Source organism: Drosophila busckii, chromosome 2R, assembly GCF_011750605.1.
Source record: "Drosophila busckii strain San Diego stock center, stock number 13000-0081.31 chromosome 2R, ASM1175060v1, whole genome shotgun sequence".
Taxonomy (NCBI): domain Eukaryota; kingdom Metazoa; phylum Arthropoda; class Insecta; order Diptera; family Drosophilidae; genus Drosophila; species Drosophila busckii.
Window position 1 is genome coordinate 22,329,702 of NC_046605.1, and position 22,944 is coordinate 22,352,645.

A 22,944-nucleotide genomic window follows, 5' to 3' on the forward strand; every position below is an offset into this window, starting at 1 on the left:
ATACAAGGCAACAACAAATACATGAAAGTGTTGTTGGCACGCTCGCGCAGTCGGGACAAAGCAACAACAAACACATGAAAGTGCTGGTGCCATGCTCGCACAGGCGAGACAAAAAAAAAAAATACGAAAAATTGTTTGTGTAATTTGCATTGGCTTATGGACGGAGCGCGTATATATACACGCATTTGCTCTTCCTATACCCAAGAGCAAATATAAAAACAACTGAGCACACTGAGCATAGGGCTTGGACGCCCCTGCTTAACAGCATACACTTTTCTTGATGAATCATTAAATACATGGTACCCACGATTTATTGTCTTCCAGCCCTGATGGCTTCATGCTTAAATTAACGTACTATCATGTATTATCGATAGTCACCAATGGCTTGGAAAAACTATCGTTATTTATCGATGGTCAACCTATACCCGCTGTAGTGTTCACACAAAAAACAAATTTACCATTAACTAACTAAACTTCCGGAATATTAAAATTACAGTAAAATTACAAAAAATGTTTTGATTGAAAATTAAATTATTATATTTGATAAGGCAAAATTGTTCATGCAAAAGGCCAAGCTTGCTGAGTGAAATTCCATCGAAATGTACAGTATTTGAAATTAACTGAAGTTTTGATCAGATTGGCATGCCCAACCGCGTCCCTTTTTAAGTGAATTCCTGAACAGTAAAAAAAAAACAGTGTGTTGGTGAATACGTATAAAATTAATCCAAATTGTGTTTTAATAATAAATATTAATGCATAGCTTTGAAAATTCACGATACAGATAAATAGTGATTACTCAAGTGAACTCTTGATTGACTCTCTGGTACTTATTCCCGTCCTTTCATATCAAACATTTTAATTGTTGCCAACGCTCATACCTCCCACAATTTTTTATTTTTTCCAGTTGCAAAGGTGTAATTTTAAACGTCTAAGAAAATATGTCGCTCGAGGGCGCGTATTTAAGCATTGAGAGTAGCGATGGTATTACGGTTTCGCATGCTGCAAAAGGTCGGAAATTCAACATTGGTTCCTATTTGGACTGCCACTTGGTGTTACCTGACGCTGAACGCATACATTGCGAAATACAATGTGACGCATTTGGCAGGGTGAGTAAAATATGCCTTGTTTTGAGTTTTATATTGATTTTCAACAATCATAAATTGTGTTGTCATAAAATTGTCTACAGGTAACCATTTGTAATCACGCCCAGGAGCCCATACTACTCAACGATCAGATTGTGCACAGTACGACCAAGCGTCCCCTGTTGCATGGCTCACGGATAGGAATATTGAATAATGTTTACACTTGGCACTATTCAAAAGCTACAGAGCTCATTACGCCTGAACGCTGCCTAGTTCCATCGGTACCGGAGCAGGCCCCAAATTCATCTCCAAGTTTCAAAGTGAGTTTTACGCCCCTTAAAATAACAAAAGTATCTTATTATTTTCTGCTATTATCGTGTTTCCTTGACAGAGACATCGTCCACACCGCCAGACTGACAATCGTCTCACCATTCACAAGTAAGTATTTGTTAGCTTTTAATACTAGTTAAAATAAAACACAAAATGTCTTCCTACAGTAAAACCAGTTTGCTTTAAAACAGCAGTTCCTCTAGTTTAAAAATTGTATGCTAATGCATGTATTTAAAGTGGAAGTGTTTTTTTTTTTTTCAGATATAATACATATTTGATGAAAACTTGTATTTTAGTTTAGTTTATGAAAAAAATGAAGCCATATTTGGAAATTTTCGCAAATACAAATTAAACAGTAGCGAGCAAAAACGAAAAGGCTAGGGCCAAAAATCTATTTTAGCTTTTGATTGAAACAATGAACAAAAATACTAAAATTAATTAACAAAAATTATAAATTAAGAATCTGTAAATGTGAGTAGCTGACGAACGATGTCACCCTTCGTAAAAGGATACTAAAGAATTTGTTTTTAATCTTTTAGTGTTCTTAAATTAATATTTTAATCAATGCCAGTACAACTAAGAATACCAGGGGCCGTAAATAATGATTATTTTTTTTTTAATAAAAAAATCACGTACTTACAATGGACCTAGGAACAAGTGAGGGACACCAAATACTTTATTTTTGAAGAATCTTTGCATTTCCGCCGTAATTTTTATTTGTCAAATTTTTAAGATATTCCTCAAAGATAATTATTATTTTTGAGTAATTTAGTAAAACTTAGACGATAATCATTAATTTTAATCAAAAAAAAAACTCAAAAATAATGATTATTAATGATTTTTATTTTCGCTAAATAAAACCAAGCTGTAATTTTCACCAATATATTATATACCTTAAAAAAGACCACAAGACTATTCTTGCATTGTAATTTGTTATTCCATAACTTTTTACTTTTAAATAATAATTAATTTTAGTCCCAGTGCCCATAGGGTACAAGCGGCTATTAAGTTTATTCGAATGTATGTAGAGAAGGAGACGTCTCCGACCCTATTAAGTATATATATTCTTGATCAGCATTTTGTGTTTATTTGAATTTAACACCTTGGGTATTAAAATATATTAATTCGGTTTTGTTAACAACTTTTAAGCTCTACAAGATTGTCACAAATTTAATTTTAATTTTTCCATTAGCTTTCGTTATTCAATCAATTCTGATGACGACACATCCATGGAAAATCGAGAAATAGAATCTAGAACAAACATAAGTGAAAAACCAACATCATGCCTAGCAGAAGCAGAGCTCATCGACGCAAAGACTGCAGCTGGGATACAGCCAAAACGCAGCATTACTCCGACTACTCAAGTAGCAGACGAGGCAGTTACCACCCAGGTTGATTTAATGGAAACGAATCAAAATAAAGAGAACACTAGCACACCCTGCAATAGATTGATGTTGCAGTTTTGCAAACGTTCGGATCTTGTAATCACATCGTTTTCACCACGTATTACAGGGGTAAAGATTCAAAAATCATTTACCTGCGTGATTAAACCCAGCACGTCAGGGTTGGCGATACCAAAGAGTGTCTATAATACTCCAAAGAGTGTGCTCTCCGAACTTAATGATGATAGCTGTAGTCGGGAGCCCAATGAGTATAGCACGCCAACAACATCACATTCAGGTGGCATAGAAAAATCTTCCATGTATTTAATTGATCTGACAACTCCGCAACACTTGCGTCCAAAGCTTAATGAGACACAAACACCAAGTAGCCCAGGAATAATAAGCGTTGATTCTACGGTTGAATCATTCGTTATATCACCGATTGTGATCGACCATTCCACATGTATGTCGTCAACAGCATCGCCAGTCCGTATGAGACCTAATACGTCCACTATGGAACACCTATTGGGTACCAGCTCTACACCAAAACGAACGCCACAGACGCTAATGAAACGAGCACTTTTAACCAGCGCCAACAAAAAGCTCGCCAGTCCTGTCATCAAAACTACAAGAGTATCAACACCTGTGAGGCCCTCGCTGCTCGCAGCTCGTCGGCAATATCTGACCGCACCACGATGCTTACCCCAAGCAATACTCACACCGGATCGACGTAGACGGACTGCGAATCCCACCAAGGCGCCCCATACTTCACCTCGCAAACGTCTGTCTGGTTCTTTGAATAGCCCTCGTGACACCAAAGTTTCATTGTTGCGCAAGTCACTCAGGGCCGGCGCTAGGGTTAGGCCAAGCATTGAAAGAAGCAATCAGTTGGTGGCTAAAGCACGTCGTGCACTTAACTCACCCAAGCATGATTCAACCCATAAAAAAGGATCAGCAGGAGCTGAAACTCCAACCAAAAACGATTTGTATGAGTTTACACCGATTAAATCCTTAACAATGGAAAAATCTGGTGATTCAGCTACAGAGTTGAGTTGTACGTTCACTATAATAGATGATGATGAAAATCCTCATATAAAAGACATCCTAACAGATGAAAAGATACTCAATGATGACGACAAATATAATATGGAAGATATTCCAACAGATAAAACGAAAAATATTGAACCAAGTGAAATAGTATCCAAGATAATGACTAGTAAAGAAGCAATAGACACCCCCGAAATCAACAAAGCTTTTGAAGAATTACGTGATAAGGATGCTCTTGAGAAACAATCATTTGGGATTAGCTTAAAAACTAATAGCGCACCGACAAACACTATATTTATAAAAATTAATGAAAACATAACACAATCGAAAGATGAAGCAATACATATAATTGAGGATAACATTTGCGAGGAGGTTACAGTAACGAAATCTGTCATTAATGGTAAGTAATTTTACGGTATATTTATTTAATTATATTTTTAATTTATTATATACATATATGACAATGTCCTTTGAAGAGCATATAATACATGATGATACTATTTGCGACGAGGTGCCCTTACTTAAATCCAACACATCGAATGGTAAGTTCATTTTTTTAACTCTATTCGTCTTTAAAAATACCGTATATAATAATTTTCTTTATTAATTTACAAATAGTTGTTATTAAAAGAGATAAATTTTAATACACATGTATAAATGTCTGTCTTTCTCGCAGTTGCCGATGTTAAATTCGAGAAATCGGTTAAAAACAATCAAAAAGAAGACATATTTAATTTATCGCTTAGACGCAGCTCACGACGTGCGTCCTTGGATCTCAGCAGCAAGTTGGGAGTAGAACTCACCATTAAGTCTTCTCGTCGTGCTTCATTTTCAACTGTATCGGTTGCGAGCAGTCCAATTATGACGCTGAAGCGTAAACGTAGTCTTACAGAAGAATTGGCGACTCCCACGCAAAAATCTGATCGGTTGATATGCAACACCTCTAAGCGCTCATTGCTGGTTGACGAAGCAGTTTATGACATGGGTGTTATTGTAGAAGAAAGAACAACGTACACACAAAGTAAGTTCTAGCTGTGATGGTTTTATTTTCCAATCGAGAATAACAATCATTCTACTTTGTCATTTACAATTTCAACAAATAAAGCTGAAGTGCGAAAAGAAGCGATTAATCAGGCAGACAAAATCGTCTTTTACGGAATGCAGGAGCTAATGAAAACTCCAAAAGGCTGCAGTCCGCCCAGATTAAAGGGCCTCTGTGAATTAATGCATACTCCTAAAGAGGCCGCATCGCCTATTTTTGACAATATCAAAGAGCTGCTGCAAGAGGACTCAAAATCTGTATCGGGAGAAGCACATGATCTTACCGCAACCGCCAAAAATGTTATCATACCCTGTGAACCTTATAGCGATGTGCTCCAAACTAAAAATAAATGCTTACTCACTACGGAATACGATATGAATGTGACTAATGTATCCACGCATTTATGTAAAATCTTCGATGATGAACCGATCCGAATCAATCCAGATGATTTAAAAAACAAAATGTTTGTGCGGCCCGAAAGTCCAACTGCTCGTAAGGATTCGAATGTAATTACCGATTACTTATCAGCATCTTCTGCAACCTGCTCACTAACTTCTGAGACATTAATGTATAGATCAGATGCAGAAATTTGCCAATACGATCCGCTAACTGACAACAGTGCAGAGAACGAACAAAACCGACTAAAGTCTTCTAATAAGAATTGTGAAATAGAGCTTAAATCGAAGTTCTACAAATTTAATGAAGGTTCCGATAGCGAATCGCTGGTTGGGTTAACCGAGCCACTTGTTTTTAGCGATGATGAAGAAGAAATACAGTTGGCGAAAGAAGAGAAAAGCGCAATTAACCAGATTGATGTTAATGAATCAAGTACATTCAATGATCAAATATCATCTGATAATTATAAAGAATATCAAGCCACCTGTATTGAATTTATATCGGAATCGTTAGCGAGAGACATGCAAGAGTGTCACAAAGAAAAATCCACAACAGCTAAAAATAAATTTGTTAATACCAAGGACTATGCACCGAATGAATCATTAGACTTACATAATAAAAGAGATGAAATTAATGCCTCTCCTTATTACGAAAGCTCGCTGTTAAAATCTACGCCAAAAGATGATTCGAAGAATGTTATTATCATATCAAGGCCAGTTAAATTATATCAAAATGACCTGAGCACAAATGAAAATCAAAAGGAAGTTGTAAGTAACGCAAATTCTGATGTTGAATTTATAGATTATTCTGTTCATGAAATTAAGTTGTATACATCACTTCCACAGACCAAATCAAATAAATTGAAGCCGTCGATCGATCTAAGTGTGGGAGAACTAAATCACATTGAATTAAATGGTATTCACAAGACAAAAATAACTGGTCATGAATATATCAACGATGCAATTTTAGTCAAAATAGCAGATAATAAAATTCATGGTGAGTCAGAAAAATTATCTATATAATTTTAAGTTTATAATTTAAATTTTAATCTTTATATGTTACGTATGGCAGAAACACCCGAGGAGGACCGCCTTGAAAATATAATCGTTAGGCAGGCGGATGTTACGGCTTCAAATACAAAGGAAGTAAAAGCTCATAAAGTACTCGAAGATCAATCAATAACAAACCCTATTACTTCTGATTTAGGCTCTGAGCCTTTTGAATCAAAAAGCCCTGGAATTGTTTTTAATAAAGCGCCTATTAATCAAAGCAGAGATGGGTTCCCAGTTAACTTGAACTACTCCAGTTTGAACACAAGTAAAGTCGTATATCAAATGGTAGATGTTTCAGTGATGGATTCAACTAATGCTTTAAATACAAATGAAAAGGAAGATTTCAATAAAAATTCCTCAGTTATTGATTTGAAGAACACAGACATTAAAATTGATCTACAGCCAGAACCATCTGCCGATATAACTATATCCTCATATTCGGAACCTAATCTTGTTGATTCATCTGAAGATATAAATACAAGTAAAGTTGAACCTCATAATAAAAAGGCCTTAGAGGTTCAATTGAAGTACACAGCTATTGAAATCGTATCAAATACAAATACAAATGCTCACCAACCATCCGGCGTCTCAGTGATTAAGTCGGAATGCTCAGATGGTAATGTTGATAATAAAGTCATAACTGCATCCTCAGATTCGGGACCTAAACTGGTTGATTCACCTGAAGATTTAAGTACAACTGAAGTTCATAATGATGATGGCTCAGAAGCTCAATCGAAGTACAGAGCTATAGAAATTGAATCACAACCAAAGCTATCATCTTCGGTTGCAAAACCTGAACTTATTATTTCAGCAACAGAAGCTTATAATAGCACCGTCTCAGTTCTTACAATGGCTGTTGACATCCAAGAAGTAACAATAAAAAAAGGACTTGACATATTAGCTAACGCTTCAGGTACAAACAAAAATTATAATCAACCACCGGATGTACCAGTGATTAAGTCTGAATGTTCAGATGTTAATGTTCATATAAAAGTCGAAACTGCATCCTCAGATTCGGGACCTAAATTAGTTGACTCAGCTGAAGAATTATATAAAAATGAAGTTGAAGCTCATGATGATGATGGCTTAGGAAATCAATCGAAGTACACAGTAATTGGTATTGTTGTGCAGCCCGAACCATCATTTTTGGCAGTAAAACCTGAATTTTTTATTTTAGCAGAGGCTCACAATGGCAACGCAGGTGATAAAACGACCGTCAACAAAATGTCTGGTGACATCCAAGCAGTTACAATAAAAAATGGTTTAAACAATTTAACTAAAGCTTCGGTTACAAATACAAATGCTAACCAACCATCCGGCGTCTCAGTGATTAAGTCGGAATGCTCAGATGGTAATGTTGATAATAAAGTCATAACTGCATCCGCAGATTCGGGACCTAAACTGGTTGATTCAGCTGAAGATTTAAGTACAACTGAAGTTCATAATGATGATGGAGCTCAATCGAAGTACAGAGCTATAGAAATGGCCACAACAACCGATATCGATACAAAGTCTGTCGGTAAAATGTCTGATAAAAATGTACTAAGTATTCCAAAACAGTCTCCGAGTACAAGTAAAGTTAATCTCCAAATCACCAATCCAAACGAAGTTGCAGATGAAATAATAGACATACAGGCATTAACACACCATAAAGGTAAGGTATCTTCTTACTTAAATTTAAAATCATGAAAATATATTTTTGTTTTGCAGATGACCTTAAAATTAAAGGTACAGATACAGATGTATCTCACTCTGAAATCAATTCGACAAATACTGTAAAAGAACATATCCTTTCAAGGTATAAACCACAACAATCTGAAGAACTTAGAGGTTCTCAAAAAAGTTCCAAGGAGCAGATGGTAAAAAAATCAGACGACTCAATTGTTTTATTAGATGCTTCTGTTTCAGAAGAGTTTGAAAGTGACTTGCCGAACGCTGTTAATAAAGCCTCGCATGATAATATATTGGACTGTTATAAGTCTAATACATCAAAGCAAACCTGTAATACAGACAGACATAATAGTATTGCTGAGAAAGCTCGTGTTGACCACAATTCTGTATATATATCAGAGAGTACTAAAAATATAGTTGGAAGTCCAAAAAAAAGTAAAAAGGGGGTCGTAGAGTTTTCAGCTAAAGAAACACCTATAGATAATCCGGGTGGTAAATGTATAACATGTAAGTCAGACTTTAAAGATGATTTTGCAAGTAATACAAGTAATGATGTAACACAACCGATGAATAATAATTGGACCGTGGACAGCTCTAAAAAAGATGATAAATGTGAAGACCACATAAATTATGAACGTGCTGCTAATAGTTTATCGGTTAAAACTAAAAACAATATTGCAAAAGACGAATATGAAGAGAATATCGATGTATCAATACGCAAAAGAGAGCTTACAGAATATTCTGATATAGATCAGGATTCAACCAAAGTTGAGCTTTCTAAACAAAGAGAAGTGTCTTTGGAAAAAGTTAATAATAAATCTACAATAGACAAAAAATCTGGAAATTGTGTGGATCAACTGTCGAGTAACTTAGAATTATCGGATGTGTTAAGCCTGCGTAAAACCAAGCAATCGACCAAGCATGAAAGCATGTCAAAGATTTATGAAACACAATACGAATATCTCGAAACCAAAACATCTAAACGAGTTGACCGAATTTCTTCATTTGTGCAAAAACACGAACGGCTCGGTTGCAAAGCAACTTATGAATGTGTCGACATGGAAGTATTATCTCAAGCTAACAAAAAAAAAAAACACATAAATGAGCAAATTCTGATAACAAAGCCTGGAATTGATAAAGACAAAGTTTTCAAAATGGAGAAGGTTGCGCCTGCAGTAGCAACTGATGTGAGCATGCCCAAACGTGGGAATCGCAATGTTTCAGATGACGTTGAAGAGATTGATAATCATATAGAAAGAATGCCACAAAAGATAATCGACGTAGATAGATCTAATCGTCGTGAAAAAAAAATGACCACAGATAATATTGAGAAAGCGAGCAGTTTTATAACTTTTGGAAGAATAGAATTAAAAATAGTCGAGCCATCAAAAGAAAGCCGTATACGTCGCAAGGCTTCAGCTTCAGAAGTTACAGATGATACCAAAACGCCAAACTTAACAGAAAAAAAATCACAGCGAAACACACGAAAGGCTACAGCAGAGAGAGCCGAGCATGAGAAAGCATCGACGCCAGCCTTAAACTTAATTGAAGAGAAAGCTGATTCGGAATCAAAACTATTGACGGCTAAAGAGATGCCTGAAGAAATTGAATTTCCTAAATCCCAGCGACTCGGACGAAAGGTTTTTTATTCTAAAAAACATTCGGAAATCGAAGGAAAAACTACTACAATAAAAACTTTTGAACAAAGTGTTACTCGCCGAAGGTGTAATGCAGATTTAAATGAACCACCATTACAACTAAAAAAAACTATTGACCCTGATGGAGAGTTGTCCATTAAAGATCAACAAGTGAAATTTGTTATCCACCCAGCTCGTGGACGTCGACGCAAGTTAAATGCAGAAGATGAACTAGAAGATTCAGAAACAGCTAACCAGCATATAAAAAATAAGTCAATGCGTCAAGGCCGCGAGCCCTTAACAAATGACGGCATGAAGCAGCAGCTTTTATCCATGCAGAATCTACCCACTCAGCTGGTGGAACCAGCAGACGTTGTAAATGTGTCTGTATCGCAAAATCTACAGCCGGTGAATCCGAATGATGACTTAACTCCTAAGCGGCGCGAGGGTCGTAATGTTCCGCGAAAAAACTACGATGAAACATCCGATGAGGATAAGGCTGGCCCATCGCGCAAAGCGATAAAATCAGAGCTGAAAGACGTCAGTTTGTCAACACAATTGGAAAGCTCAACGGACATAAGGCCTTCACAAAAACGTGAGGGACGCAATGTGCCGCGCAAAAACTATAATGAGGCATGGAATGAAGAGAAGCAATTACGTAGTCGACGACTCCGTCAGCCTACGGCAAAGGCACTAGAGCTACTTGTATCTGAAGCTGAACGACCATTAACACCCAATCGACGTCGAGTCAAAACAGCTGCTGCTGACATGTCGGAAGAGCCACCTATTAAAAAGGTAACAAAGGAAGAGGCAATGGGAGAAACCATCACTCCTGTTAAAGTGGGTGTTGTTGCAGGCACTGTCAGTCGGCGACGCAAACCACAAAAAGTGTCTCCCACAGCTGTTGCTGCGGACTTGGCCAAAGGACCGCTAAGGAATAAGTCAAGAGAAGGGGACGGATATGTGGGATCTTTACCAGTTGCAAGAAGAGGTCGTCGCAATGTAGATGAAACGAAGGCAGTAGAAACCAATGCATCCATAAAAAGCAAACGATGCGCTCGTAGTTGCAAGGAAATAGCAAGTAGCTCAATCACAATTCAGTCCGTGAATGGAGAGTCAACGAAGTCTGCAAAACGAAATGGTCGTAGAGCCAAACTTTTTGCTGACAATAGTTTAGAGCGAGAGCAGCAGGCGATAATGAAATTACGTGGTAGCAGCCGCGCTAAGACCCCTATTAAACCGACAGAGGAGGAGCAGGAGCTAAAGGAGGTGTCCAATACCAATACTTCACGTGGACGTGCCAAAGCAACCAATACAGAATCTAAAGTCATTCAAAAGACACAGCCCACACGTGCTGGTCGCGGACGTAAAGTACATTTTGAAGAGGTAACTGAGAAGGTGACTGCATCGGCAACAGTTGAGCCTCCTGTAGATAAGCAAACTAAACGGGCTACACGCACTCGGCGTAAATAAGTAACTGTGGTTAGAATTTCACATTTTTGCACTCCATAATAATAATATTAAGTTAAATGTTTTTTTTTATTCATTATTTATTTGTCCTGTGTACAAATAAGATTTTTTACAGCATGGTAAATTTACTTATACATTTAAAATTTTTTTTGTTAATTTGCAAGTTTTGAGAGAAGCACTCACCACTCTTAATTAAAAATTCTAAAATCATTTATCACTCAAACATACATATATTGATCATAATACTCATGAATAAATTTATAAGCTCATTGTTTAACCTTTAAGTATTCTCAAGATGATAATCAATTAATAAAGAATTTCAACCATATTTAAAATCGATGTAATTGCTTTAAGAAGAATATTTAAAATTTTCTTCGAGGAATATATACAATGGTGTCCAAAAATAATTGGGCAAAAGTTAAGTTAAATGTACTCACCATTAGGACTTACTTTATTTTCATATTGGTATCAATATCGAGGAATATTATATACAATGGTGTCCAAAAATAATTGGGATAAAAGTAAAGTTAAATGTACTCAATAAATTAGAACTTACTTTATTTCCTATTGGTATCAATCGTCTTTAAAATCCCTTTCTAAAGGTACAAAATGTGTCTTAATCCATTAAGTACCCATTGAAAAGTTGTATCTTTTCTAAAATACAAGTATGCCTTATGTATGCCTTAAAAATAAATATTTAAAATAAGAAATACAAAAATAAGAAAAAAACAAGTGGACAGATTAAAGTTTGGGCCGCAACCACTTTTATATACAACTTTGACTAGAGGATCGCAGCAAAATACACGCTTGGACTCACAAACACATACACACAAAACAGATAACGCGTCACAGCTCGTTTTTGCTGTAGTTTCAGCAGACGCCACCGCCTGCGTCGGCAGCACCGTTTGTATAGCGCGTCAGCAAGCGCACCCCGCTGTCTATATTGAAAAATAAAATAATGAATAATTCCTAAGTTATTTATCCGAATGTTCTGAAACATGGTTGGTCTAGCTCTTATAGTTGCTGAGAAAAACGTACTCATACAAAGGGACAAGGCTATATCGACTCAGTTTGTCTTGCTGATCAAGAATATATATCCATTTGCACGTCTTCATAATACCCTTCTCAATTTTTTATAAAAATGTCAGTGTATAACAAGTTGACAAATTAAAGTTGGGCGCCACCAACTTTTGAATACACTTTGACTAGGGCATCGCAGCAAAAACATGCATGCACTCACAAATACATACACACAAACAGCTAACGCGTCACAGATCGTTTTCGTTTATCTTTTCTAAAATACAGGTTTTTGAAATTATTTTCTAGATGTTTTTGAAAAATTTTTGGATGCAAAAAGATGCTCCTATAGATATTTATAGTAATTAAAAAAAAAATTTTAAAAATCTTACTAATATTTTTTATGAATTTTTATACACTTTGGAGATTTTTGTAAAAAAGTATTATGAAGTTGCTCAAATGTATGTAACAGGGAGAAGGAGGCGTGGCAGACCCCATAAAGTATATATATTCTTGATCAGCTCGACAAACTGAGTCGATATAGCCATGTCCGTCCGTACGTCTGTATGAATGCGTGTTCCTCAGCAACTATAAGAGCTAGAGCAATCAAATTTGGTATGTAGGGGTGCTCCTATATTCAGGACACTACGCTTTTATTTTATTTTTTTATTTCCTCCCCCCTCCCCCGCAAATCGTTAAATCGGATAAATAACTTAGGAAATATTTACATTTCAAATCGAGCAACTCGTTCTAGAAAAGCGACGCCTACGACGAGAATGGCAGTCTCACAGGTCGCATATGCACGTCCCAAAGACTAAAGACCGCCACCCGCAGCCTTACCAAGCGTTAAAACAACAAGAAGCAAATAGTCAACATCGCTACATCCAGCAAGTCTTATCAATCCCTTCTACGAAAAAACTCAGCCCAAATCCTGCACACAATTCATTCAGCAATACCAAACATTAATCAAGTGAACTCGTCAGCTTCAAGCAAGAGCAATGGAATTTCCGCCTAAAAGAAATCGCACAATCATAAAAATCAGTTGAACCCGAAAAATCACCAGCGCTTCGACACAATATGCCAAAACATGATTATTGAGCTCCATATTGTGCCCAAGTTTGCACCTTCGGGCTTTCATTCCTCGCGCAAACTCTTCAACTGCCATCACCAACGCTTGTTAACTTCCAGAGAGATTGGAAAAATCAATACTTAAAATCGTAGCCAAAGCCAGGCAAAGATCACACAAATCAATCGTTTTAAGACCCATAAGCCTACTATCATGCCTTTCAACTCTTTGAAAAATGCTTGCTGACTCGGATAAAATCCATATTAAGAATCCATCACAAATTCCATCACATCAATATGGGTTCCGTGAAAAACACGGCACTATCGAGCAGGTTAATCGCATAACATCTGAAATAAGAAGCGCGTTCGAAAACCGAGAATATTGCACTGCAATATTGTTAGATGTATCCCAAGCATTTGAAAGAGTCTGGCTAGAAGGACTAAAGCATAAGATCAGAACAACGCTTCCTATAATACACACAAATTATTAGAGTCGTATCTAATATGACAAATTTGCAGTGAGTGCATTCTGCATGTCTGAACGACTATGTGATCAGACGCTGGAGTCCAAAAGGGCAGCGTACATGGACCAAAACTATACCTGTCCTTTACACAGGAATATCCAACAAGTAGACGACTAACAACATCCACCTTGGCTGACGATACAGCTATTCTCAGCCGTTCGAGGTGCCCTATGCAAGCAGCAGCGCAACCGGCTCTTCATATGGTCGAAGTGGAGACATGGCTCTCTGACTGGCGAATCAAAGTAAACGAACAAAAAAGCACACATGTTACGTTTACCCTAAACAGGCAAAATTGTCCACCGCTCACACTAAACAATTCCGCACTCCCCCAAGCAAACGAAGTGACGTATCTTGGAATACACCTCGACAGAAAACTCACATGGCGTGGGCACATCGAAGCCAAGAGAACGCAACTAAAGCTAAAAGCCAATAGCCTCCACTGCTTATCAACTCACACTAAACAATTCCGCACTCCCGCAAGCAAACGAAGTCACGTATCTTGGAGTACACCTCGACAGAAAACGCACATGGCGTGGGCACATCGAAGCCAAGAGACCGCAACTAAAACTAAGCCAATAGCCTCCACTGGCTTATCAACGCTCGGTCCTCTTTCATCCTTGAATATAAGGTCCTGCTTTCAATTCCGTACTTAAGCCATCTTGGACCTATCGGCTCCATACTATGGGAACGCTAGAAATCCTGCAACATCTGATATTGTCCAGCAGAAGATACCATCCAAAAATTCTTAGAAACTATCACCCGTGCTCGGGCACCGTGGGTACTTCGAAACGAAAACATACAGAAAGATCTAATATTACAACAGTCAGAGATGTATAGCTGAGACAAGGTAAATACACAGCAAGCTTTCTTTCGCATCCTAATTCCCAGTCGCGCGAGGGCTACACCCAAAGCCTGTGCAGCTCCCGCTCCCCGTCTGCGTAACAACCAGCGACAGAATCTAGACGTGCACCTAAAACATTTTTGAGAGAAACTGTTAGATAATGTTTAATTATAAAATTTGTATACTTATTGTTAGTCTCAATTTAAGAGAAAGAGTTCAATAAAAAACAGCAGTGTTTACAAAAAAAAAATTTTTTTTTAATTAGAACAGCGGAGTGCACGCGCTGACACGCTATACAAAGACGCTTGTGCCGACGCCACACACCACCCAACAACCACCCCCACTCACACCACAGCGGCGGCGTCGCTGCTGACGCTACAGCGAAAACGAGCTGTGACGCGTTAGTTGTTTTGTGTGTATGTGTTTGTGAGTGCATGCAATGCATGTGTTTGCTGCGATGCCCTAGTCAAAGTGTATTTAAAAGCAGGTGGCGCCCAACTTTAATTTGTCCACTTGTTTTTTTTTTGTTTTTGTATGTGTTTATTTAAAATCTGTCCCTTCACGGACAATCATTAAATTATAGCTTAGCCTCGGAGATATATTTTATTTTTGACGATTCACATTACATTTAGGGAAAGGGGGTAGAGGTTGGAATGTCTTAGCCTGGGTCTCTAATATGCAAGTCCAGTGGGTGGTATCTGGTTAGTCGCCTTATTGTTGCACTGTTGTCTTGCAAGTTGATAGCCAGCGGGTTGGATTGTCTGGATTTCTTCCACCACCCAAGGGGTCTTCAGCGTACTGTGCAGCTCTTTGTTGGTGTTGAGAAAGTGCGCTCCGGTTATACAGCACATCACCTTATTTTGGACTCTTTGGATGATTGATATGTTGGAGTTTGGAGGCGGTGCCTCATAGCTGAATTCCGTCCGTCCATGCCGGCTTTACAATGGTCTTGTATAGTAATTTGAATGTCTTGCAATGAGCCAGTGGATTTGGCGAATCTTGTGGCTTATTTGTGCTTTCTTGGCTAAGATATGAGGGCGCCAGGTGTGCCGTCGGTCGAGAGTAACCCCTATTCTTCGGATTCTTCGTCTCCGCAGCGTACATAGAAGTTTCTTCTGTGCAGGTACGCTTTTAGAAACCGATAGTAGGGGCAGGGAGTTCCTTTTTTATACACTTTGACATTTTTGTAAAAAATGGAAAAAGGGTATTATGAAGTGCTCAAAATGTATGTAAAAGGGAGAAGGAAGGCGTGGCAGACCCTAATACAAGTAAATATTTCTTGATGCAGCTCGACGAAGCTGAGTCGATATAGCATGTGTCCAGTCCACGTCGTCCGTCCCTCTGTACTGATTGCGTTCTCCTCAGCAACTATAGGAGCTAGACGCAACAAAATATTGGTATGGTAGGTGCTCCTATACCCAAACCCTAACGCTTTTATTTTATTTTTTTTATTTCCCCTCCCCCAGCAATCGAAAAAAACGATATATAAGGAAGTAAACAAAAATGAAATCTGAAATTAATCACAAAATTGCCTAGTCAGGTTTTGACCGATTGTAAAAAATTTTCAAGAAACGATCGGATCGGTAACTACAAATTATTACATTTTTCATATAGACAGCGGGGTGCACGTGCTGACGCGCCATACAACGTCGCTGCCGACGCAGCGGCGCGTCGCTGCCAGGACCCGCGGCGCCGTCGCTGCTGACGCTACAGCGAAAACGAGCTGTGACGCGTCGGCTGTCTTGTGTATATGTGTTTGTGAGTGCATGTGTGTTTGCTGCGATGCCCCAGTTCAAAGTGTATTTTAAAGTTGGTGGCGCCCAACTTTAACCTGTCCACTTGTTAGTTTATAGAGTAGGCCAGTGTGCCAGACCCTGTCGAAGGACTGCAGAGCAGTATTGTTAACCCTCGTGGACCAGGAGAATTCTTTCGACTAACCGGTGGCACTGTTCGGGAATGCCATGACAGCGTCTGAATCCGAATTCCATTTTTGACTCTTTCGAGAATACTGTCAGCAGGCTGATCGGGCGATATGACACAAGCTCGTTGTCTGGTTTGCCGGGCTTAGCTATGGCGATTCTTTCCGCGCATTTCCATTGTGTTGGAAAGTGTCCTATTTTCAGGCAGACATTGGAAATTTGCTGGGAGCGCCTTCACTGCAGGTGCACCGATGCCATCGTATTCTTAAGGAGGGCGATCTCTTCTAGGACCTCGTCAGCGCCTATCTCTGGGACGGGTAGGTCCATTTGGCATGGAACGTCGAGAAACGCTAACGTCTCAGTTGCCTCATTGGGGAAGCAGATGTTGAATGGTGTAAAAGTCCCATGAAGATTTTTTGATTTTTTGAATCGGAAAAAATAATGAAAAAAAAAATATTAGTAAAAAAGATTTTTGAAAAAATTTTGATGTAAAATTTGGGGAATCACCTGTAATACCTGTATGTAGAAAGTACAGGTGGCACAAAACAAGGCCCTTAGGCTTCATGCGAATGGTTCATCCGCAACACCATGTTGCACAAGGACTTAAAGGTGGCCACAGTCCTACAGGAGATCAACAACCACTCCAGCTGGTAGAACCAAAGATTGTTAGGCCACAGAAACAGCTTAGCAAGGATTCTCGGTAGAGAAGTCGGAACAAGGCGTCTGAGCCACTAGCTAACCGGCGCGCCCAAATGGGCTAAATTAAAAGCGATAAAGACCACAAAGGACACTGTTTGTCTGTATGCCTTAAAAATAAATATTTAAAATAAGAAATACAAAAATAAGAAAAAAACAAGTGGACAGATTAAAGTTGGGCGCAACCAACTTTTATATACACTTTGACTAGAGGATCGCAGCAAATACACGCATGGACTCACAAACACATACACACAAAACAGATAACGCGTCACAGCTCGTTTTTGCTGTAGTTTCAGCAGACGCCACCGCCTGCGTCGGCAGCACCGTTTGTATAGGCGTCACAAGCCACCCCCTGTCTATATTGAAAAATAAAATAAATGAATAATTCCTAAGTTATTTATGCCGAATGTTCTGAAACATGGTTGGTCTAGCTCTTATTAGTGCTGAGAAAACGTACTCATACAAAGGAAGGCTATATCGTACTCATTGTCTGTGCTGATCAAGAATATAATCCTTGTGCCACGTCCCATAATACCCTCTCAAATTTTTAAAAAATGTACAAGTGTATAACAAGTTGCAAATAAAGTTGGCTCACCAACTTTGAATACACTTTGACTAGGGCATCATCAGCAAAAACATGCATGCACTCACAAATACATACACACAAACAGCTAACACGTCACAGATCGTTTTCGCTGTAGCGTCAGCAGCGAAGCCGCCGCTGCGTCAACAACGTCGCTTGTATAGCGCCGTCAGCACGTGCACCCCGCTGTCTCTATTGAAAATTGATATGTAAATAATTCCTAAGTTATTTATCCGATCATTATGAAATTAACAATCGGTCGGAAACATGACTAGGCAATTTTCTGATCTATTTCAGATTTTTAAAGATTTTTGTACTGCCTTATATATCGTTTTTTCGATTTCCGCGGGAGGAAGGAGCAAATAAAAAGAAATAAAATAAAAGCGTAGTGTCCTGGATATAGGAGCACCTACATTACCAAATTTGGTTGCTCTAGATCTTATAGTTGCTGAGAATCACGCACTCATACAGACGGACATGTCTATATCGACTCAGTTCGTCGAGCTGATCAAGAATATACGCCTCCTTCTCCCTGTTACATACATTTCAGCAACTTCATAATACCCTTTTTCCATTTATTACAAAAATGTCAAAGTGTATAAAAATAGAAAAAGAATCAAAAACGTATTTTACAAGATACAATTTTTCAATGGGTACTTTATTTGTTAAGACAAATTTTGTGCCATTAGAAAGGGATTTTGAAGACCTTTTTTAATTGATACCAATATGTCAATGAAGTAAGTTCAAACGGTGAGTACATTTAACTTAGCTTTTGTCTAATTACTTTTGGAGACCATTGTATATTAAGTTAATATTGTCAACTGAATATAATATTTATTTTATTTGTGCGTGTGTTAAAACTAAATTAATTTCACAGTAAACATTTTTGGTATAAACAAGGTACAGGTAAAAAGCAAATTATTTCGGTAATTTTATAGGTTAATGTAAGTCTTATCGGCTATAAGTCGCGGTGAATAATTACTTTACATCGTTTAAATTACACTAGCTTGCATTTTTCTACCTGAGAGCTCTTTATATTACTTTACTAAAAATGTCGGATTTATTTATAAAGATGCATCGTCGAATGAACGTAAATTGGAGCTCTGCTCTGAAGCATGGCTGTAAGCTAGCGCTATTAACAACGAGTATTCAGAAGGCTCAATAAAATGAACATAACTAAAATAGCAATAAAAATAAAATAATACTAACTTTGCATCGCAGCAAAATATTTAAAAGTTTTACTACAAATGTATCTTATGTACATACATACATGAATATACGTTTGTAAGTCAATGTAAGAAGATGTAAATAAATGCAAAAAGCGTGTATAAATTTGTGAATACAACTAGGCTTTCATCAACAGATGCGGCTCAGAGCGTAGTGAATCCGTGAGGTATTGTGTCTTCATAGTTCTCTGGTAATACCGTTTCTCGTTGGGTGAGTTGACCATGTATACAATTGGACGTACACCCACATTTCTCCATAGTTCTCCAATGTGCCTTGTTAATATAATAATGCCAAATAAGACTTTTAATTAAAGTGAGCATTTGTGGTACCATGTACTTACAAATTGAACTCCTCCTTGCTCAGAAAGACAACACTGATACCAATAACGGGCGCAATTATATTTCGAAGGATTGCACCATAGACTGAGGTAACAAGTGTGGATGATTTAAGGATAGACTGCAATAAATAACTTTCGTGCCAGAGTCCACAAGTTATTTCAGGAGTCAGCTTGCGGAGCTATTATCAAATTAAAGGTTGGATAAAAAAGCACTTCATGCTGTATATTGACTATTTATTGTAAAGTCACCTGATAAATGGCCAACGGTGACTGGCTTATGACAATGCTGCGCTGTGCAAAGATTTTGTTTGTGGAAAAAAACTTCTGCACTTGGTCAATCATACACGCACTGTTGTCATTCAGTCTTAAAAATAAAATTGCCGCGGTACTCTGAGAGTCAAGAAAATCGGCAAGCTGCTTTAGCGTAGAGACGGACTCGGCTTCATATTGTGAACTGCGAATAAGTCAATTGAAAGAAATATACATTTATGTAGCACAGATTAAAACATACTTACCCCATTGGATGTTGGCTTGTCATGTCCAAATGTTGGAGTTCGCCAAGCGTATGATTTGATATCTTGCCGGAGAGTCCAGCACGTTCAATGTTCTGTCGGTTGACAATTACAATTTCGTTGCAGGATGTTAAGGCAGCATCGAGGAGCATATTGCGGTAGCCACGAGCCAGACACTAAGGGTGTAGAAGTAAAGGAAGATTGTTGATTTTAAGCTGTGGGGACTTCAACCACCGAACCAAAAACCACCACGTCAGATCAAGACACACCTTTTTAACAGCCGCCCGTGTATTCTCTGGCGCATCGTATCCAGCGCCTCGATTAGCAATGGCCCAATCATTGTTGGGCCAATCGCTTGGTACATTCAGCAGACTAAGCAAGTGTACTTCATTCGGGCTGCGCTGTAGCTTGACGAATTTGCATGCCACACAAATAATGAGTAAGGTTATAGTGCACCATGGTATTGCCAAGTTACAGAATAACCAAAACATATTAAAGCAGAAAAACAACAAACTCAATGAACAGCAAAAGAGCTTGTAAATCATTTTGAGGCTCGGCCACAACCAATTTAAAAACATTCACTTTAAATAAACTGTTGTTGCAGGCGCAAATTTAGAATCAAAAATAATTTTCTCTTATATATATACACTCTCAATATGCTAGTTTTTTTAAAATTTACTCTTTACTCTTGCCGCTGCAACAGCACTCTCTGTTTACACTGCGCGTTTTTTTTTTTAGCTTATCTCTTTTACAATTTTTTGACTTGCTCGGTTTTAATCAGATCGACCGCATCGAATTAACCAAACATTTAATAGTCGTTGTCGAGCATTAAAACAATCGTCCTTACATATGTTCATATTCAAATTAGTAAGCCGTAAGGGTGTGCGTAAATTTTCCAATAAGAAAAATACCCAGAGATGACATTCGCACATACACGTCTCAATCGATAACGCATTTGTATCGAATCTCAAATTAGGACAAGATCAAATGTTTTCTTTGCGTGCAGAGTGTATTAAATACTTTATTTCTAATTGTAAGTAGGTATTACAGTTTAGTTAGAAGACGTACCCATCGCCTGATGTGTGGATGTGCTAAGCGTGTATACACTCCGGGGTAGTATGGATCTAAAAAGCAATGGACGAGTCTAAAATGGTATATTATTGTCACAAAAAAAAGTTACCAGCACAGCCCACGCCCCAAGACACAACACCAATCAATGTCTCCTCAGCAATAATTGGACCACCACTGTCGCCTGAAGACAAACATTTCATGTAGCTTGTATATTATTAAAAGAATTCTAATTACTTCTTACCCTGACAAGCATCTGTACTACGAGCGGCAGCACAAAACATGCTACCAATTAATTAGTAAGACATTAATAGATTTGAAGCCGTTTCTTACAGTACTTACGCATCAGTTACCGTCCCATGGTTACTAAGGTATTCTTTGCATCTTCTCTGATTAACCGTTAAAACTGTTGTATACTGCAGTTCAGATGATAATATGGCGTCGGTGGAACTTATATGGCCCCATCCAGAGACAGTCGCGGCCATGTTCTCCCTAATTTTATCTCCAGACCCTGGCATCCGTACGGGTGCCACATTGGGATCCATGAACAAGGCACCAGTTACTGTTCGTAGCAGACCCACATCAAAGTTCATATCCGTAGCGGTGTATGAGGGATGTTTATATATCGTGCGTATATTTACAATGCTTCCTCCACTAGAGCGCTGCACACTGCCGAGTCGCAATGTGTACTCTTGAGGCTGAAGCTCGTGTCCGTCGATGCAGTGGGCTGCTGTTATGGCCCAGCTATCTCCTAGCACAGCTGCGCCACAAAGGTGAATACTCAGACGCCGAAGAGACAGTTGAAAGGGAAATTGTCCCTCTCTGGCCAACAGTCCATTAACGATTCGTCCGTCTGGACGTCGATTGCTAGCTGCACCAGCATTTATCGAAAAAAAAGCGAGCAACAAATAAAAATACAGAAAGACCTCCATGTTTGGGTACCGATGAACACCACTAACTCTTTCTGTGCCCGTTGATCTTTATAAAATTTTGCCTTGCAGAAATTTATCAATTCTTTCTACTATCTTTTCTTGTATTTAATTTCAGTTGAACACAACAATTATCAATGAACAATGTTTTGAAGCTTCCATTCTCCTCTTATAGATCTATTGACAATAAACCTCCAAATAAGATATGTGTAGTTCAGTTAAGCGGAAATTAAAAAAAAAAAAAAAAAGGTACAGAGGTTAATGGCAGAGAACGGCATGAGTGTACTCACCCGAAAAGTTTCCATGTTATTTACATGGTACTACCCACTCAAGCAGCCGAAATAGCGGCTGTTGCCGCCCGACAATTTTTCAATTATTGCGTAAGTAAGCAAAAAGACGCGTATGTATGTGAGGAAATCTGCATATCATACAATTTTTCTGTGCTTCTGTTTCGCTACCTGGTGTCGCGTCGGCGCCGCTGCCAGTGCAGTCAGAGCGAGAATTATTCTCGCTTATGCCTTTAAGAGCCGATCACATTTCGTGAGCGCGCACATTTTCTTTTGCCCTTCTTTTACGAGACTTTGTAAGTACCCATGCCTTGTCTTGTGTATGTGAGTATGGCCTTATGCCCCTGTATTGTGAGAGAGCGTATGTACCCACACCCATGATTTGTGGGTGCCACCATGGTTCTTAAAAAGTGCCACCCCTGCCGTCCACTGATCAATGCATTATGGTCCCAAAGTCGATTTTTTTGGCATAAAGTCTACTAATGAGGCTAGGGACTTGAAATTTGGCATGAACTTTATTTAGAATATTTTAGAATTTTGTATTTTTTTTTCAAATTTCAATTTTTATAATTTTTATTGTTGGAAATCGCCAAATCACCGCGCATATAGTACTAATTTTCAACAATTTTCGGTTAAAAATTCACCTGCAACTGATGTGAGTTTTCTCTAAAAGGCGGAAAAATGGGGGAACTATTATGCGCGGTCAAATCGATATATATAGAATCCAAACGTACGTAATTAGTTTTTCTCGTAAGCCTCAGTCTCGTTAGTTTATACTTTACGAAAGTAGAGAAAAAAACGAATTTAAATTTTTTACCAAATCCACA

The 22,944-nt window shown here is 38.3% G+C and overlaps 3 protein-coding genes across 8 annotated transcripts; 1 reads left to right on the plus strand and 2 right to left on the minus strand.

Annotated features, from left to right (window-relative positions):
* Positions 1-781: 781 nt before the first annotated feature.
* LOC117135097 lies at positions 782-11,231 on the plus strand. 4 transcript variants are annotated; one of them, XM_033295070.1, is made up of 12 exons: positions 782-823; positions 905-1,106; positions 1,187-1,402; positions 1,474-1,520; positions 2,605-4,241; positions 4,318-4,383; positions 4,518-4,862; positions 4,947-6,046; positions 6,125-6,275; positions 6,351-7,448; positions 7,509-7,985; positions 8,042-11,231. In XM_033295070.1, exons 2-12 carry the CDS (start codon positions 939-941, stop codon positions 11,110-11,112), a joined length of 8,376 nt encoding a protein of 2,791 aa, XP_033150961.1. In that variant the 5' UTR covers positions 782-823; positions 905-938; the 3' UTR covers positions 11,113-11,231. The 4 variants fall into 4 exon arrangements, with proteins under 4 accessions (XP_033150961.1, XP_033150962.1, XP_033150960.1 ...); XM_033295071.1 differs by having other exon boundaries at positions 7,512-7,985; XM_033295069.1 differs by having other exon boundaries at positions 6,351-7,985.
* A 7,790-nt stretch (positions 11,232-19,021) lies between these two features.
* LOC108601670 (glycerophosphodiester phosphodiesterase 1) lies at positions 19,022-20,744 on the minus strand. The gene is made up of 5 exons (XM_017989572.1): positions 20,103-20,744; positions 19,837-20,009; positions 19,571-19,775; positions 19,325-19,500; positions 19,022-19,256 (listed from the first exon to the last, which is right to left on the minus strand). Exons 1-5 carry the CDS (start codon positions 20,409-20,411, stop codon positions 19,103-19,105), a joined length of 1,017 nt encoding a protein of 338 aa, XP_017845061.1. The 5' UTR covers positions 20,412-20,744; the 3' UTR covers positions 19,022-19,102.
* A 63-nt stretch (positions 20,745-20,807) lies between these two features.
* On the minus strand, positions 20,808-21,956 carry LOC108604812 (trypsin-4). Of its 3 annotated transcripts, none has more exons than XM_017994418.1 (4): positions 21,244-21,950; positions 21,146-21,186; positions 21,014-21,085; positions 20,808-20,957 (listed from the first exon to the last, which is right to left on the minus strand). In XM_017994418.1, the coding sequence occupies exons 1-4, from the start codon at positions 21,831-21,833 to the stop codon at positions 20,878-20,880; spliced, it is 783 nt and encodes a 260-aa protein (XP_017849907.1). In that variant the 5' UTR covers positions 21,834-21,950; the 3' UTR covers positions 20,808-20,877. The 3 variants fall into 3 exon arrangements, with proteins under 3 accessions (XP_017849907.1, XP_017849908.2, XP_033150987.1); XM_017994419.2 differs by having other exon boundaries at positions 21,146-21,157; positions 21,244-21,302; XM_033295096.1 differs by lacking the exon at positions 20,808-20,957 and having other exon boundaries at positions 21,146-21,157; positions 21,244-21,956.
* Between the last annotated feature and the right edge of the window lie 988 nt (positions 21,957-22,944).

Excerpts from the sequence above, each read along its gene's own strand:
- LOC117135097 (XM_033295069.1), top strand. The coding sequence starts at position 939 with ATGTCGCTCGAGGGCGCGTATTTAAGCATTGAGAGTAGCGATGGTATT. Across the intron at positions 1,403-1,473 it reads ATTCATCTCCAAGTTTCAAA|AGACATCGTCCACACCGCCA; the intron begins GTGAGTTTTACG and ends TTTCCTTGACAG. Across the intron at positions 7,986-8,041 it reads GGCATTAACACACCATAAAG|ATGACCTTAAAATTAAAGGT; the intron begins GTAAGGTATCTT and ends TTTGTTTTGCAG.
- LOC108601670 (XM_017989572.1), bottom strand. The coding sequence starts at position 20,411 with ATGTTTTTAAATTGGTTGTGGCCGAGCCTCAAAATGATTTACAAGCTC. Across the intron at positions 20,010-20,102 it reads CACGGGCGGCTGTTAAAAAG|TGTCTGGCTCGTGGCTACCG; the intron begins GTGTGTCTTGAT and ends CTACACCCTTAG. Across the intron at positions 19,501-19,570 it reads CACCGTTGGCCATTTATCAG|CTCCGCAAGCTGACTCCTGA; the intron begins GTGACTTTACAA and ends ATTTGATAATAG.
- LOC108604812 (XM_017994418.1), bottom strand. The coding sequence starts at position 21,833 with ATGGAGGTCTTTCTGTATTTTTATTTGTTGCTCGCTTTTTTTTCGATA. Across the intron at positions 21,187-21,243 it reads CATGGGACGGTAACTGATGC|CATGTTTTGTGCTGCCGCTC; the intron begins GTAAGTACTGTA and ends ATTAATTGGTAG. Across the intron at positions 20,958-21,013 it reads TTGGGGCGTGGGCTGTGCTG|ATCCATACTACCCCGGAGTG; the intron begins GTAACTTTTTTT and ends ATTGCTTTTTAG.